This window comes from Camelus dromedarius, chromosome 5 (genome assembly GCF_036321535.1).
Source record: "Camelus dromedarius isolate mCamDro1 chromosome 5, mCamDro1.pat, whole genome shotgun sequence".
Lineage (NCBI taxonomy): Eukaryota > Metazoa > Chordata > Mammalia > Artiodactyla > Camelidae > Camelus > Camelus dromedarius.
The window spans coordinates 28,787,453-28,803,990 of NC_087440.1; the positions used below are offsets into that span (position 1 = coordinate 28,787,453).

The 16,538-nt window shown below is 36.0% G+C and overlaps 1 protein-coding gene across 4 annotated transcripts in view; it reads right to left on the reverse strand.

Annotated features, from left to right (window-relative positions):
• Positions 1 to 16,538, reverse strand: part of SLC12A6 (solute carrier family 12 member 6) — an 83,378-nt gene that overhangs the window by 31,523 nt on the left and 35,317 nt on the right. For 3 of the 4 annotated variants that reach the window (XM_031453361.2, XM_031453360.2, XM_031453363.2), the window contains one exon: positions 6,032 to 6,076. The exons of the other annotated variant lie outside the window; for it this stretch is intronic. In XM_031453361.2, the coding sequence (XP_031309221.1) occupies positions 6,032 to 6,076 (45 nt within the window). The remainder of the gene's footprint in view (positions 1 to 6,031; positions 6,077 to 16,538) is intronic. 4 annotated transcript variants of the gene reach the window in all.

Here is a 16,538-nt window from a genome sequence, read left to right on the forward strand (position 1 = left end):
GGGCCTCTCTAGTCTCAAGTTTCAGATGCAACCACCTTAACTTTCAGACACTTTGGTTCTGGATATTTCTGCCCCAACTTCCATTTGCTTGCTTCCTTAATTTTGGGGAGGCAGGAGAATGTCTCTGGAGACTTTGCCTGCATTTATGAGACCTATGATGCCCCCCAGATTGCTTTACCCAGGATCTACTCACAGTGGTCCCAAAGAGCTCCTGGTCAATTATGAAAAGTCAAGGCTTTTTGGATAAGGAACAAAGATTTCATCAGGAGTGGTTAACCAAAAGGCATGGATCAACCAGGTACGAAATCAGAAGTGGTTATACTGAAAGGCATGGATCAATTCTGTCTGAACATCTTGGTGGGAAATCATGCTGCTTCAGATGTACAGCCTTTAGAAGTCTGGGTCACTACTATGACCCCAGGAAATCCCAAATGGAATAAAAATTCTAGAGTTTCTGAATTGCAAATAATTTGCTCTGCAAGAACTACAAACCAAACCCATATCCTATGGCTGTTTTAGAATTCTCCAGGATTCTAAGAAGATTCCTTTGGAGGATACCTACTGAGACTGGCTTCAATAATGCTTTTAATGAAACAGCTCAACAGATCACTATTATGTTTCTTTTTCTCATTTTACTATATAAATAATGCTGACACTACTGGGAAACTTACTGGTGTTTCATTGCACAATTCAGACGAAAACTGACAGGAGTGCGACTGGCTCTACTGAAGATTTCAGATTTCTATTTGTTATGGCATACTGACAAATGGTATACTAATGGTCTTTATAAACACTTTTTTATTGTAGTGCTATTGTTTCTACTATGTTGCTTTTTTTTTTTCCATTACCACTAATACTACAATTTGGGCCTATGACAAATCTCAGATTCCTCCCTTGTCAAATGTTCTTTATTGGTCTGAGCCAGGCAGAACAGGAGCAGTAAATTTACTTAATCTCCCGTGGGACAGGTCTGGGTCTGAACTATGTGACTAAGTCAATGTGAAAGGCACACATTATGACTGGTTGCCACAGCTTTTAAGTCTGTTGCTTTCTATTCTTTTCTATTCTTTTTCTTTGCAAATTATTTGTTGAAGGAACTATGTCATGTGTTCAGTAAAGTTTCAGAAGGTCTGTATTTTGATGAAGGCATCCATGAGATGTTGTTTAACATGTTGCTCTGATTTTTCTATTTCCTACAAATTGCTAATTGGATCTAGTGGCTTAAGCACATTCAGTATTTTTATGGGGGAGGGAGGAAAACTCCTTCAAAATGGTATTTTCATCTTCTGCCAGGAGGTATATGTAATCTGGATGTCTTTCTTTTTGAGATACTAGCAATTGTTGATGATTAATGCCTAGAGCCATTGATTTATGAGGGGTTACAAATGATGGTGTTCTTATTCTATTATTCTTCCTTAATTTATTAGCTGAAGTACTTTTATAAAGAGACACTCCCTCTAATTTACTATTTGGTTACTCATTGGTATAGTTAAAGGTAAGATAAATACTTCATTCTTTCCCTTTATTGACCCATTCTCAGAATAATGAATTGATTCACTAGAATAGTCCACAGGTGATCAGTTTTTAAAATTATCATTATGAACTCATGAATTTAAATACTAGATATGTTTCAAGTCAAATGCTTTTTCTGCAACTATTAATATTATGTTTCTCCTTTAATATGTTAAACACTGAATTATATAACTTAATAGTTAGGCTTCGGTCCCAGTGCAGGAAAGAGGACGAGGGAGGAGCCCATTCTGGGGCCTCCGCTCCTTGGTCATGGGGTGGGTACCAGGCCAGAGAGGGAAGAGGGGAGAAAAATCCCGCTCACTGGGCCAGCCCAGTGCCCAAGAGGTCAGAAGGGGTCTGTCTGAATGTGAGCCTGCGTGTGAGCGTGAAGCTCCACAGGGTTTGTATCTTCATTTTCTCAGGGTTGTGGAGAGGTTCACTTTGAGAGGGCATATATGAAAACTCTATATATTAAGTTGTGAAGTGGTAATAAGCAAATTTAAGACGATACTGCCAGTTTGTGCCTCTGTACCCTCAGATTATGTATTTTCGTTTCTTTAAAAAATATATTTAATGATACATCAACCATGTATTTTCAGCAGAAATCCAACTAGTCACAGGAGTAATTTTTAAAAATACAGTTGACTTTTAAATAATTCAGGGGGTTAATAAGTATAACTCATACTTGACCCCTGTACCCAAGGTTCCTCCTCTGCATGTGCATTCAACCAACCACAGACTGTGCAGTACTGTAGTATTTACTATTGAAAAAAATGCAAGTATAAGACAACCAGAGCAGTTCAAGCCCATGTTGTAAGGGTCAACTGTACGTTGCTTGATTCAGATTGCAAATATGTCATTTAGGATATTTGTATCTGTGCTCATAAGTAAAATTGGCTTATAGTGTTCTCATACTGTCATTGTTAAGTTTTTGTATCAACAGTATGCAAGTCTCAAACGGAGCTGGGGAATGTTTACTTGTTTTTCTGTTCCTTGAGAGAAACTGCAGTAGAGTGGACTTGTTTTTCCCTGAATGCTTGGTAAAAACTAAAAATGCCAGGGCCCACCACTCATTTGCTTGCTTGCTTTCTAAACTGTTTTAAATTGAAAATTATACACACACACACACACACACACACACACACACACACACACACAGAAAAGTTCATAAATCATAAGCCTTCAGCTTGATTCATTACAATTGCAATTTCACCCTTCCATGTATCTCCTCAGCCTGACCCTGAGTTTTGCAAGAGATTTGATGAGTCAGTCAGTGGGAAAAGTAGATATATTAAAATAACTGCACCCTGTTGACAGGAAAAGCATTTGGAAGGTCTGAAAGATCCTATTATAAACTCCATTCAGCAGGCAAGACAACTGAAGCAGATTTTCACCTCCTGGGCCAAATTATACTAAACGAGGTTTTTTGTAGAGATTTGGAAAGAATTTTAATTCAAGCTACCGATGACCTTTTCTGAGAAAATATTATTAAAATAGAAGAAAATTATCTCTATCTCTTTTGCAAACTCCAAATTAAAAAAAAAATTAACCAGCCTTTTAAGGATTATGACTCTGTAGTTAAAGGTACTTAGGATGGGAGACAGAAGATGATAATTATTAACAGTAGGAGAAAAAAGGGAGAATATAATCTGACCTAATGAACCTAGAAGACAGAACCGAGGGTAGCAGGAGGAACTTACCTAAGAATCTAGCTAGAAGACTGGATAAATTTCATTTAAAAGTGAATGCAACTAGGGGAGGGAGGAAGGTATAGCTCAGTGGTAGAGTGCATGCCTAGCATACACAAGGTCCTGGGTTCAATCGCCAGTACCTCCATTAAAAATAAATAAATAATCTTGTTTATCTATTCTACATTTTGAGATCCTAGTCTGTCCCTTCCCACCCTCCGCCCCCTTGGCAACCACAAGTTTGTATTCTATGTCTATGAGTCTGTTTCTATTTTGTATTTATGTTCTTCTTTTTTTTTAGATTCCACATATGAGCAATCTCATATGGTATTTTTCTTTCTCTTTCTGGCTTACTTCACTTATACTGTATAGCACAGGGAAATACAGACAAGATCTTGTGGTAGCTCATAGCGAAAAAATAAATGTGACAATGAATATATGTATGTTCATGTATAACTGAAAAACTGTGCTCTACACTGGAATTTGACACAACATTGTAAAATGACTATAACTCAATTAAAAAATGTAAAAATAAATAAATAAATAACCTAATTACCTCCTCCTCCTCAAAAAATAAAAATTTTAAAAAAAATCTTAAAAAAAAAAGTGAATGCAATTGTAGGCTGCCAAATGAGATTAATGTCTGGAGTAGTCTCTGCAAATACTATTAGGGTTTTTAGCTAATACTAAGAGAACTCTTCACAATCACATACTATTTCTTTTTGTCTACAATTAATTCATCTACTGTCCTTTACTACAAGTGCGTAATTGGAAAAAAAACCCAGCATAGTACCGTTGATCACTACCAACTCCCCTGACTGTTCATTTCACTAGTTAAGTTCCTCCCTCCCTCCATGACACATGTGTTCCTGCTTAGATGATAAACTGCTCCCCAAATGTCTCTACCTATTGTGCATGTATCAGAGACAGAAGTAATTTAATAGTTTGGTGGAAAATGTACTGTTCATGATCAACCAAAATCTTTCAGTGAAAACTTAATCAAGTCCTGGTCCAAATATGAAATTTTTATACAGAGAAGACTAATTTTGAACAGTTTAAATTATCCAATATAAAAGCATAAAAAAGAGAATAGTGACAGCCCCAATACTACAAAGCTAGGACCCTGGTGATCAGATTCCTAGCTATATGTTCATACCAAACCATTTACCTAATAAATATTAAGTGCCTAAGGTGTCAGTTACTGTTTAAGCATATAAACTCACTCAAAGAATGAGAATTAAGACCAGAAACAGGTGCATAATATAGAAAGAACAAAAAGAGTATCCCAGTTTCTTCAACTAATACTCTGAGTCTGGAATAAGCAAACAAGCCAAATATTTTCCCTATTCTGGATTTTTTAATAGCTTATATTTTCCAGTGCTGCTCTGCATATATTCAAACAGCTAAAAGTTCAGCAATGTATAAATCAAAGTAAGCATCAAATCAAAAGACAGACACACGTAAAATGGCTGTTAATACATTTAAAAGTACTCAACTCACTCATAATTAAAAAGGTACAAATACAAACTAGAGATGTCATTTTCACTTACTAGTTAAAAAAAATTAAGATTGATTATATCTACTTTTGATGATAGGGATCTGAGTATGTCTCCATACTCCTTATTGGGGGGTTTAAGTTGATGTATCTTTTTGAAAATATATATACTCTTTAACCAGGGAATCCCATTGTTAGGAATTTACCCTAAAAATATACTGGCAATGAGAATGCAAGGATATATGTACAAGATGTTCATTGCAACATAATTTGCAACAGTAAAACACCTGGAAATAACTTAAATGCTCATGAATAAAATTACAGTGCAGGAACAAATGAAATACTACTATAAAGGAATGAGGCAGATCTTTATATACTGATATGAGATGTCCAAGATAAAATATTAAGTGTAAAAAGGAAATCACAGAACAGTCTGTACAGTGTAATGCCACTAATAGAAAAAGGAAAAAAGATAGTCAGTATATAATATGAAAATGTGTAAGTAAAAATTTCTATAAGAATTTGCAAGAAAGTGTCAACAGCAAGTACCTTGGGGGAGTAGAGGTAAGGTGGTAGGGAGAAGAAACATTTTAAGGGACCTTAACTTCTTTATATATATACTTTTTGTATTGTTTGAATTCCTCACCAGAGTATGTTTTATCTTATTCAAAATTTTTATTTTTGTGAGGGGAGTAATTAGGTGTATTTATTTATTTATGTTTAGAGGAAGTGCTGGGGATTGAACCCAGGACCTCATGCTTGCTAGGCATGCACTCTACCACTTATGCTATTATACCCTCCCCCTTGTTTTATTTTTTATATTTAAAAAATTTATCAGTTCTGAGATGTATATATACATACAAGCTAATTGCAATTTAAATAAGTGATAGCTAAAAGAAATCAATTCATTTCCATAATTTATTTCACAGATAAGGAACTGAAACATCAATTTCTTTCCCTCACTTAAGGCTGTGCTTTTTATGAAGTTCATTCAGGAATTAAAATGAAGGTGATCACAAGATATTATAGAATATTATATCTTCTTTTAAACATTACCTTGGGAAAAAGAAGCTCTAACTCTTAGACTTTTTAAAAAGCCATAAACCATGTAAAATTACTTTTTAATGTAACCAAATTGAGTCTCAGCAATCAACTGCAGAGGTAGAGTCCTAAAATGTACCAAGTTGGAAACAGAAACAGCAGGAAAAAAAAAGCTGAGGCATGAAAAGTAGAAAAGGGGTATAGAAAACAGAATTAGAGAAGGGAGTAATGTCTCTTGGTGCAAGCAGGGAAAGGGTGACTTTAGAGAGAGTCAGTCCCCACAGTAATACTATACCTAACAGCTGGCTGTGTTCCCCTGTGATGGAGTTCTGACTCGGGTCTGAAAGACAAACAATTGAAAAGAAAAGAAAAAATGAATGACCAAAACAATTTCTTAAAAATCAGCAACAAAAGTCAACCCAGGAAATAAGCAAAATAAAAAATTGTTCTAATGCTCAAGAAACATTACTGAAAGGATAATAAAAACAGAGTGAACTATTATAAAAAATAATCCCATAGCTTCCTTAAAAAGTTAACCAGAAGGATTACCATGTGAGCCATGGTATATACCCAAAAGAACTGCAAACAGGGACTCAGATAACCGTATGACGTTTACAGCAGCAGTATTTACAATAGCCAAAAGGTGGAAACAGTTCAGGTGTCTTCCAACAGATGAGTAGATAAACCAAATGTGATACAGATGATCCCTGACTTACAATGGTTTGACTTAAGATTTTTCAATTTTATGACGCTGTGAAAGCAATATGCATTCAGTAGAGACCATACTTCAAATTCTGAATCTCGATCTTTTCCCATGCTGGTGATACGCAGTACGATACTCTCACGATGCTGGGCAGGGCAGCGAGCCACAGCTCCCAGGCAGCCGTGCCATCAGGGGAAACAACCCACACACAACCATTCTGTACTTGTGCAGCCATTCTCTTTTACACTTTTGGTACAGTATTCAATAAATTACATGAGATATTCAACACTTTATCACAAAACATGCTTTGTGTTAGATGATTTTTCCCAACTGTAGGCTAATGTAAACGTTCTGAGCATGTTTAAGGATGGCGAGGCTAAGCTATGATGCTTGGTAGTAAATGCACTTTGATTTACAATAGTTTCACTTTATGAAGGGTTTATCGGGATACAACCCCATTTTAAGTTGAAGAAGATCTATATATACATACAATGGGGTATTATTCAGCCATAAAAAGGAATCAAGTTTTGATATGACATGCATAAATCTTGAAAATATTACACTAAGGGAAATAAGCCAGAAGCAGAATAAATATTGTATGATTCCATTTATATAAGATATCTAGAAAAGGCAAATAGGCAGATTTATAGAGACAGAAAGCAGATTAGAGGTTACCAGAGGCTGGAGGGTGGAGGGGAAATGGGGAATGGGGTGTTACTTCTTAATGAGTTGTGAAAGAATTTCAATCTAGAATAGAACTGGAGGAGGTAAAATGGAGTCTCATTCTTGTGCCCCCAGGAAGACAGACCTAAACCCTAAGAGGCTGATTTCCCATAAATGCCTGATTTACAGAAGTGGAATTTTCTCAGATGATGAGCGGTTGACTAGAGGTTGTCTCATATCAACTTTGGGAAGTTTTGCCAGAGACATGAGTGGGAGGTGATCCAAGTCGGGTCAGTCTTACTCTGTGGGCTGAATTAAGCTTTGTTTTTATGACTGGACTGAGTCTTGCTCAGGAAGTTTTCAAGGCTGGTCTCTGTTTTTGATTTTAACTGACTCTAACTGAACTCGTCTTTCTCGACATTCCCTGCCCATAAATACAACCTGCCCTAAACTTTCAGTGGACTCACCTGTGCTTGCTATAGTTTGCTAACCCCAAATTGCAGTTTCTCTGCTATTCCTCCAATAAACTCATCATTTTCAGCTTGCCTCAGTTTACCTCTTTAAGTCTATGGAGTACAGAGTTTCTGTCTGGACTGATGAGAAAATTTGGAAACAGTGGTAATGGTTGCACAGCACTGTGAATTTAACTCATGTCACTGAATTGTGCATTTAATGGTTAAATGGCAAATTCTGTGTTATACATATTTTACTATAATAAAAAGTAAATTAAAAAAAAAACACACAAATTTGACCAGGCAATAGTGATTCCATAAAGTAGAAGGATGACTCAGGGTCTATGACATGAATTACATTTTCTCTTTAATGATCAAGGAACAAAGTGGCCATACCAGCTGCGAGTCAAGACATAAGTAAAGCACTCATTACTACTAGCAGATATTTTCTGATTTGACTTTGAGACAAAATGACGAAATTAGCTTTTATGAGTATCTGTTTCTTTAGTAATCTGTAATAAAGTTAATGACAATAAGTCAATACTAAGAGATATTAACAATTGCCATTTAACAACCAACCAATTGCTTATTCTGAAGGCTTGAAAAACATTAAGGGCTAACTATGGAAAAGACTCTGAGCTCCACTTTCCTGAAACACTAAGTCTCCTAAGTTACTGAGGAATATATCTGGATTCCTTGAATGTTTTGGAGAATAAAAATAATTTAGACTTAGAGGGTCTGTGAACAACAGGAAAAAAGTTGTCTTTATTTTCACTAACCTCTAATTGTAGCTTAGTATTTTCTTCAAATACAATGTAGGCAACAAACCACATAAAAGTACCTGTGATTCTGTCACCAATAATATCTGATATTTTATATCACATTATAGTTTTTTCACATATCTCATATCTTTTAGGTTCTAGTATACTACTTTGAAATCAAGGTAGTTATTAGAATGACTGCTAGGTTTATTCAATGCATTGATAAAGAGGCACTTAGAGATCACAAATTTATTATTTTGATAACTATATTTTAATAGGGTTCTTTTTAATCCTTTAGATAAGTATTTATATGTGTGTGGGTACTACTTTACACATTAAAAACTTATTCTGATTTTGTAGACTGCCAAAGAGGTCCAAGACACAAAAAAGATTAAGAATTACTATATAAAACAAAATTCAAATAATATTTTTTCCATGGTGTTCATATATATATATATATATTTTTTTTTTTTTTAAATCTAACACTTCAAGCATCCCAGACAGAAAGAACCGATCAGAATACTTAACAAATTCTGATTTCTGATGTATGTAGTGTTCACTAGAGTATACTTTACATACTCTAATCAAGGAAGAAATAAAATAGAAACCTGATTCCTACAACTGAAGTTTTAAATGCTATGTGAGCATTTAATGATATATTTTAGATTTTCTTCCTTAATTTTGTTTTAAAAAAGAGAAATTCCAAATCTTTCTATTTTAAGATTTTCCCCTAACAAGCCAGAAAGTGAATTCCCAGTTTTTATTTTAAATTTTAAAATTTCCTATCTAAATAAAGAATATGGGTTGTTGTTATACATAGACAAAAGTAGGACTAACAATTCTACAATATGTTGATGTATTAGATCACTTTCTCTCCTGCAGGGGGAAAACTACATTATAGAGAAGACCGTGTATAAGTAGCATGCTAAGAAGAGTAGAGAAAGAATCCCAGCATTTCAGAACCAGAACTTTGGTCATCATCTAGATCTACTCTAGTGATTCTAAAGGATAAGGTGCAGAAGAGTTATCAGCATCATCTATTTTTCTCCCTAAAACTATATCAACAACCCTTCTCAAGATTTTGAGTCCCAGATATTGTCACTGATGAGAATGCCTTTCTCTCTCATGTGTGCTGGGACAGAACAAAGCTGAGAACCTTGGATTTTCATATCTATAGCTGAGAAGATGAATGCTTGGGTTAATGAGTGACCAAACACACATCACACTACTGACAAAAGAGAAAGGTTAGAGATAGTCTTGATGTTTGAGAACCTATGTTCATGCTACTCAAGACTCTGTAATTCTTGTTCCACAACAAAGTACAAAAGCCTAAAACAGGTTATCTGGAATTGGCAGGGAATGTATCTATGAAAAAAGTAGAAAAACATCTCAGATAACTCAGACAGAATAGGTATGATTTTAGAGGGGGGTATATTAATGACCTTTTTCCTTAAAAAAAGATCCCCTTCTATACTGTATGATATACTTTCTTGCCTTCTGAGTTGTTCACACATGATGTGTGTGCATTTTCTAGTCAAGCCAGGACTCTTTCTTTTGAACCCCCTTCTGTACACTCGGCCTTCTGCTTCTGTGGACGTGGAACCCATGGATTCCGAGGGCTGACTGTACTATTCCATCTTAAGAATTTTGAGCATCTGCAGATTTTCGTATTCAAAGAGGGAAGGCCCTGGAACCAATCTCCCTGGATTCCAAGGGACAACTGTATTTGAGAAGAGCAGAAATGAGTCTATTGTGTAGTTCCCTACAAGTTCAATTTAGATTTTTGTTTTTTATTTATTATGATTAAAGGCACGCAGGGCAATCTTCACTTGACACTTATTTAGTAATAGGAAGTCTAACCTCCAAGAATCTGCAAACGCTTCATTCATATATGTAAAAGCTGAAACAAGGGCAAGTCTAGGAGTAAACAAGCTCATGAGTTCATTAGAATGAAACCAGCCATGCCTGTAAAAATCACAATTTAAGGTGAAGGGCGTTTCTGGGCATGCAATCCAAATTGTGTAGTCAACATAGTAACACTGCTCTGACATATGTCTGGGCAACTTTCTATTGTCCTGTGTCTGAACGCTCCCATTTAACATTTTTCCTGCGTATGTCACTAATGAAGACACACCCAAGGTTGCCTAATACTGGGAGTTGTCCTAAATATTACTCAAAGTAACACTAACTTTTAACCAAGTTACTTCCTGTAATGGTAACAATCTTCCAACAATGTAACTATTTTAACTTTTTGATGGCCTTCCTAAATTAAGCAACTCCTAGGTCATAATACAACCAGGTTATTTACAAAAGCCTGTGACACACTACCAGTCAAAATGGTAGTTCAAATAAAAATAGAAACATACAACTTTTCACAACAGGTAAATGCCATCAGAAAAATGAACCGGAAATTTCCTTGTAATAGTAATGATATAGTAGTTTTATAAAATAGGTACTTGCTCAATATATTTAGTTTATCCAGGGTAAATGGTAAAAAGATGGAGTCTTTATTTAGTTTCTTGCCATGTGCCTTGGAGAACAGAGAAAAAAAATGATTGTGGGTGGTATTCACTTGCAAAACTGCCTCTATAAATAGCTTTTCTCAAGAGCCTTTTTATCTCCCATAGTTTGCCCATAGCAATAGTCTTTTTCTGAATTTCCTTTGCTAATCACTTCATCTACTATTCTTGGTAGAGAATCTGAAGCAAATAAAAGCTAGCTTGTATCTTGCATCTAAAACACTGTAGAAGATTTTAGTCTTCATTCAGTATAGAATCAGTAATTTCACTAAATGACACAATTAACAGTGGAAATTGTTGCCTAACATTTAGGAAAAGAGGTAGGCATGACCAAGGGCATATACATCAGGGCAGTTAGCTTATTATGCTACTGTCTGTATTATCTAGACATACTACAAAAACTATTTCAGCTTTCCAAATACCTTAAGTCACCAGGCTTAACACATTTCTAATTTTCTGGACTCCCAACTTCTAAAAAACCAAAGCAGTATCATCATAAGAAATCATTCTGACTGAGAATTAGGCAAAAATGATTAAAGATGGAACCAAAGACTCCACCGTTCACCTTTATTAGACTCTGCCTCTCTATTTTGGGTAGGTTCTCATTTTGGTAGGAAACTTAAGAGGGAAAACAAGGTGAAATAAGGTAAAATCTGAAAAACCTATATCATCTTTATATAGATTTTGAACTGACTGCAATGAAACTAGCCAGACATAAAAAAATTTACTTGTGATTAATTGGGTTCAAATAAATAGATGGGTGAAAAAATCAGGTAATTTTAGGCAAAGTAATTAAGCAATAAGATGGAAATGTAAAGCAATGCATATAAAAAGTTAATAAATCATTTAACTATTTATGTTGCAGCCTGCCCCATAAAGGAGAGTCAAAAGGTCCTTATTTGGATTTTTAATATAATAGGAATACAATTTTAAAAAGATATGTAGAGTCCACTTCTGCCGAAAAAGACAGTTTCTGCTGGGATTTATAGTTTAGTCTAGACGATCTGCCATGTAACTGATCTGTGTAGACAGTTAACTATGAGAGATCAGGCTGTGGTGGTAGAAGTGAACTACGAACTGTACTTCATGTATGGTACATACTCCTTACAATTAATAGGGCTTTGATGAGAAAATAATTTGGAGCAGGGATGTTAGGTAAATTTGGCAAATCTATTTAACAAAGTAGACCTCTATAATGTTTTATTTCTCAGAACTTTCAACATGCTAATGGGCTGGCTAGCTAATCTCCAAAGAATGAAATATTCAGCATTCCTAAATGTATCAGAAGAGCTGTCTTATTTTTTATCAAACATCTTGTATAATTAGTGTTTTATGGTATACATCTTGGGAAATGTTCATATCAAAGAAACTAATTCATATCAGTATACTAAGGTTAAGACAGAACTCCCTGAATCATCACTCCCATTTACTCATTCATTCACTCAGCAATAATCCCATTAAATCAGGATCTCCCAAATCTACCTAGTCAAAAGAATCATCTAGAATTTTTGTTAGACTACAGATTTCTGGGTCACATAATAACTAACTCTAATGACTTGATCTCATGGGAGGAGCCTGAGATTCTGCAGTTTTATGAAGTGCCCCAGATGACAATGACAAAGCTTCATTCATTCATTCAACCATTCATCTGTTTAATTGAGTGATGAATAGGTCCCAGGCACTGTTCGTCTTCTAGGCATAGAGCAGTAAGTAGGGAAGACAGACTTCCTGTGTTCATGCAGATATGGAAAGACAAAGAATAAAAGAAAATTAATAATCAAGATTATCTTCTTTATAACATTTATCTTAAGCCAAAATTAAGAAAAGAGTAGAGAGGCTATTTTGGATTGGGTGAACAGGGAAGGCCTTTCTGAGGAGGTAACCTTTAAGATGAGACCTGCAGGTAAAGGAGACAGATGTGAGGATCTTGACCAGGGCACAGGAGTAGCTACGCAAAGGTCCTAAAATGGGAATAAGCTTGGCATGTTTGGGAAACATTAATGTGGCTAAAGCACAGTGGGTAAGAAAGTGATTTAAAAAAAAAAAGAAAAACAGAAAGATCAGCAAATTGAGTAGGAGATATATCCTGTAGTATTGCAGTGCATGGTAAAGGGGATGAATTTTACTCTAAAAATGATATGAAATAATTGGAAAGTTTTAAATAGCACCATGACAGGTCTGATTAAGTTTTTTGAAGATGGAGGCTGTTGGTTAAAAATGGATCGCTGGAAGAGCAAGAGCAGAAATGGGAGAACCAACTAGCAGTCTACTGTAGAAATCGCAGATAGATATGATAATGACTGTGTGGTGAAGATGGCAAACGTTGAGTGGCTGGTGATATATTCTGGAAAGAGAGCTCAAGAGTTAGTCTTTAAAAGTAATGTCCACGTTATTTTTAAATTTTGTAGTTATTTTCATTTTTTTATTCAATAAATATTTTTTGTGCACCTTCTACACGTGAAACACTGCTCTACTTACTAGAAATTTAGTAACAAAATCCTTGCCATCAAAGAGCTTACATGATAGCGGGCAAGAGACAAACAATAAATAAACAACATATGTATCAAGAGTAACAAGAGTTACAAAACAAACAAGAAAAGCACAGTAAGAGAATAGAGAGGATTAGTGGGGGCGGGGGGTTGTGTGCTAATTTATGGTTTAGCGACAGAATCTAAAAAAGGTCTCTCAGATAGTGACATCTGACCAGAAACTCCAAGTGAGGCATCTAGCCATATAAATACCTGCAGGCATATATTGCAGGCAGAGGCCACAGTTGGTGCAAAGACCCTGAAGCAGGTACACGCTGGCATGTTCAATAAACAAGGAGGCTAAGCTACCAAACAGAATAGCAGGGTAAGAGTGGTGAGATATGGGATTAGAGATGGATGTGTGTGGCGGGGGAGGGGACACAGATCATGTGGGGCCTTGTAGGACACAGTAAGGACTTCTGATTTTACTCTGAGTGAGCTAGGGATCCATAGGAAGGTTTGGGTGTATATTTTAACATGGTCACTCCAGCTGTTGTCTGGAGAATAGACGGTAGGATGCAAGTGAGGAAGTAGAAAACAGAAGGCTTTTGCAATGATTCAAGAAAAGATAATGTAGGGCAGATCAGCTCAGAAGTAGTGGAGGTGATGAGAAACATACCCAGGTGCGGGGTATGTTTCAATGAAAGGAGTCACAAGTTAGCATGCTGATGGACTGGATATGAGCAGGAGAGAAAGAAGGGAGTTCAAGGCTTTTTTTCCAGAGCAATTAGATGAACAAAGATGCCATTTACTGAGTTGTGGAAGGCCGGGAGAAGAGCAGTGCTGGTGATGATGAGTGGAGGTGGTGAAAGGAGGCCCACTGACTGTGACAGCTGTGCAGCTGTCCGGGGGCAAACACAGACATCATGAAAGGAGAACACAGGATTTGGAAGCAAATAAAGCTTAGCTGAGATCCTAGCTCTACCACACGATATTCATGTAACTCTGGGAAAATGATATAATACTTCTTAGCCTTAATTTACTCTCTATGCAACAGGAGTAATACCACACCACGGAAAATTACTCTGAGGAACAGAGACGGTAGATACTCATTAAATGGGAACTATTAAGAAAATTAAGATGAGCCATGAATGATCCTCCAGAGAAATAATAAAAACTGTAGTGCTGCCAATAATCCTAGTAAAAGTTAGGGTTTAAATAGCTGGGGATATTTCTTGGAACTTTAAACATTTTGCAGTGCAGTAATACTGAGGCACATATAAAAAATGTGGGTGAATCTTTGGGCTGATAAGAATGACTTAAAATTGTATAGTCATGTGATATTAATAGTTTGATTCACCCATCTTACTTCAAAGTTTGATACATTTATGAACTAAATATGCACTAACATATGATTTAAGGCTTTTGTTTTATTTTGATAGAATAACTACAATAGTAATTGCCCAGGAGTGTCTGTACTACATCTCCAGTACAGGTTTATTAGTGACTCCAATTCAAATAAACGATAATAATTTAATTCAGTAAGTCTTAAACACACCTAAAACTGTTGGATATCTGAGGAATAAAAGAATGAGTATAAGATATTTCCTGACATTAAGAAACTCATAATCTGGTTGAAGAGTCAAATTCAACAGAAGAAACTAAAAAAGAACCCCTCCCCGGAGCATGAAAAGGTCAAGGGAAGCTCATGTGGTTACGGAATCCAACACAAAGTCAGGGCTGAAAGGGTAGCAATATTAGGAAGAGATAACAATTACCTACTTAGGACAGTAAATAAAGTTCTGTTTTTACTATTTGAAAATATTTAGTAACCAAGCTATTTCACTTTTGTTATTTTTGTACCTTTGATTACTTCTGTAAGATTATAAGCATTCATAAATATTTATCATAATTTTACACTAAAAGTTCATTAAATTCATTAGCTCTGAACAACTTGGTGGAGTTTTTTGTTTTGCTTTGTTTTGTTTACTTGTTTTTATCTTGGTGGGTTTTAACTGTGGTTTTAGATGATCAGGATGTGATTCCACCTTCTTCCTACACCCCTGTCATTAACCCTGTTACCTGAGAGTTGAAGTACTTTATCAAATAGAATCTTCTTATGTCTGTGCTAGAATATCTGTAACATCTCTTCAAAACTTGATGGTCTCTTTTTTAATAGGCTGAGAGCCTCTGCTTGGCAACAGTATCTAGCAAGATTAACATCATTTATATTACACTTATTTTTAGTTTATACTTTATTTATAAAGTGGCAAGCATGCTGTGCTTCACTTGGTGACAGTTTCTTGTATAAAGGAAACCAAAAAAGCAGTGACTCAATTTAAGAATATTAAATAAATACAAAAAATTATCCACAAAAATGGAAAGGTTATAAAGGTATAGATAGTCAAGTGACTCAATTTAGGGAAAAAGTTCTTACTGTCATCATACCAAACCTGCACAGCAACCCTGTAGGGAAGAATCATTCCCACATTCCAGAAGACACTAGCTCAGAAAGCTTAAATGATTTGCCCATGGTGGTACAGCTGCCAACCTGCGGTCCTGCCGTTAGTGCTGGGAGGGCCCAAAGGCGAGGAGCAACGTGGACTGAGGCAGGAGGAGCTTTAAGCAGAACTTTTAAAAAACCTTAACAATCATAGGAGAGGAATGAACATGGCACATGTCCGGGATCGTTTGCTTGGAAAGGTTGGGTCCTATTAGGAAAAGTCTTAGACGTCTAAGGGAGATGAAAAACAAATTGAAATTCTCTGTGTGGAAGCAATATTCCAGGTAAGCAAACAAGAGTGCAATATGCAAATGAAACGAATGCCAAAGCTGTGAGAGACGGGCAGGCATAATCATTACGAGATCTCTGTAGTTTACCCATGTGCTAACATGCATCTCTTGGGTGGGCTCCAGGCCAGTAGTCACAGGTGGCCATTACTATGCACTCAGCCGGTACTCTGAAGGCCTACCTGTGTCAAGTGCTGCGCTAGACACTACAGATACCAAAAGAGTAACTCTTTGTTCTCAAGAAGTCTGGAGAGAAAATATGCAAACCATTACGACAACAATACAAATAACTGTTATAGGATAAGTACAAATACTGTGGGAACCAAAAAAGGAAGGAAAACAAAATAAAGCAGTCATCAAAGATGGTGTCAAAGGAATAACTGAGGTAAATCTTGAAGGATGGACACTTCATCAAAAAGGAGAATGGGGAAGAGAAAATGGAGAAA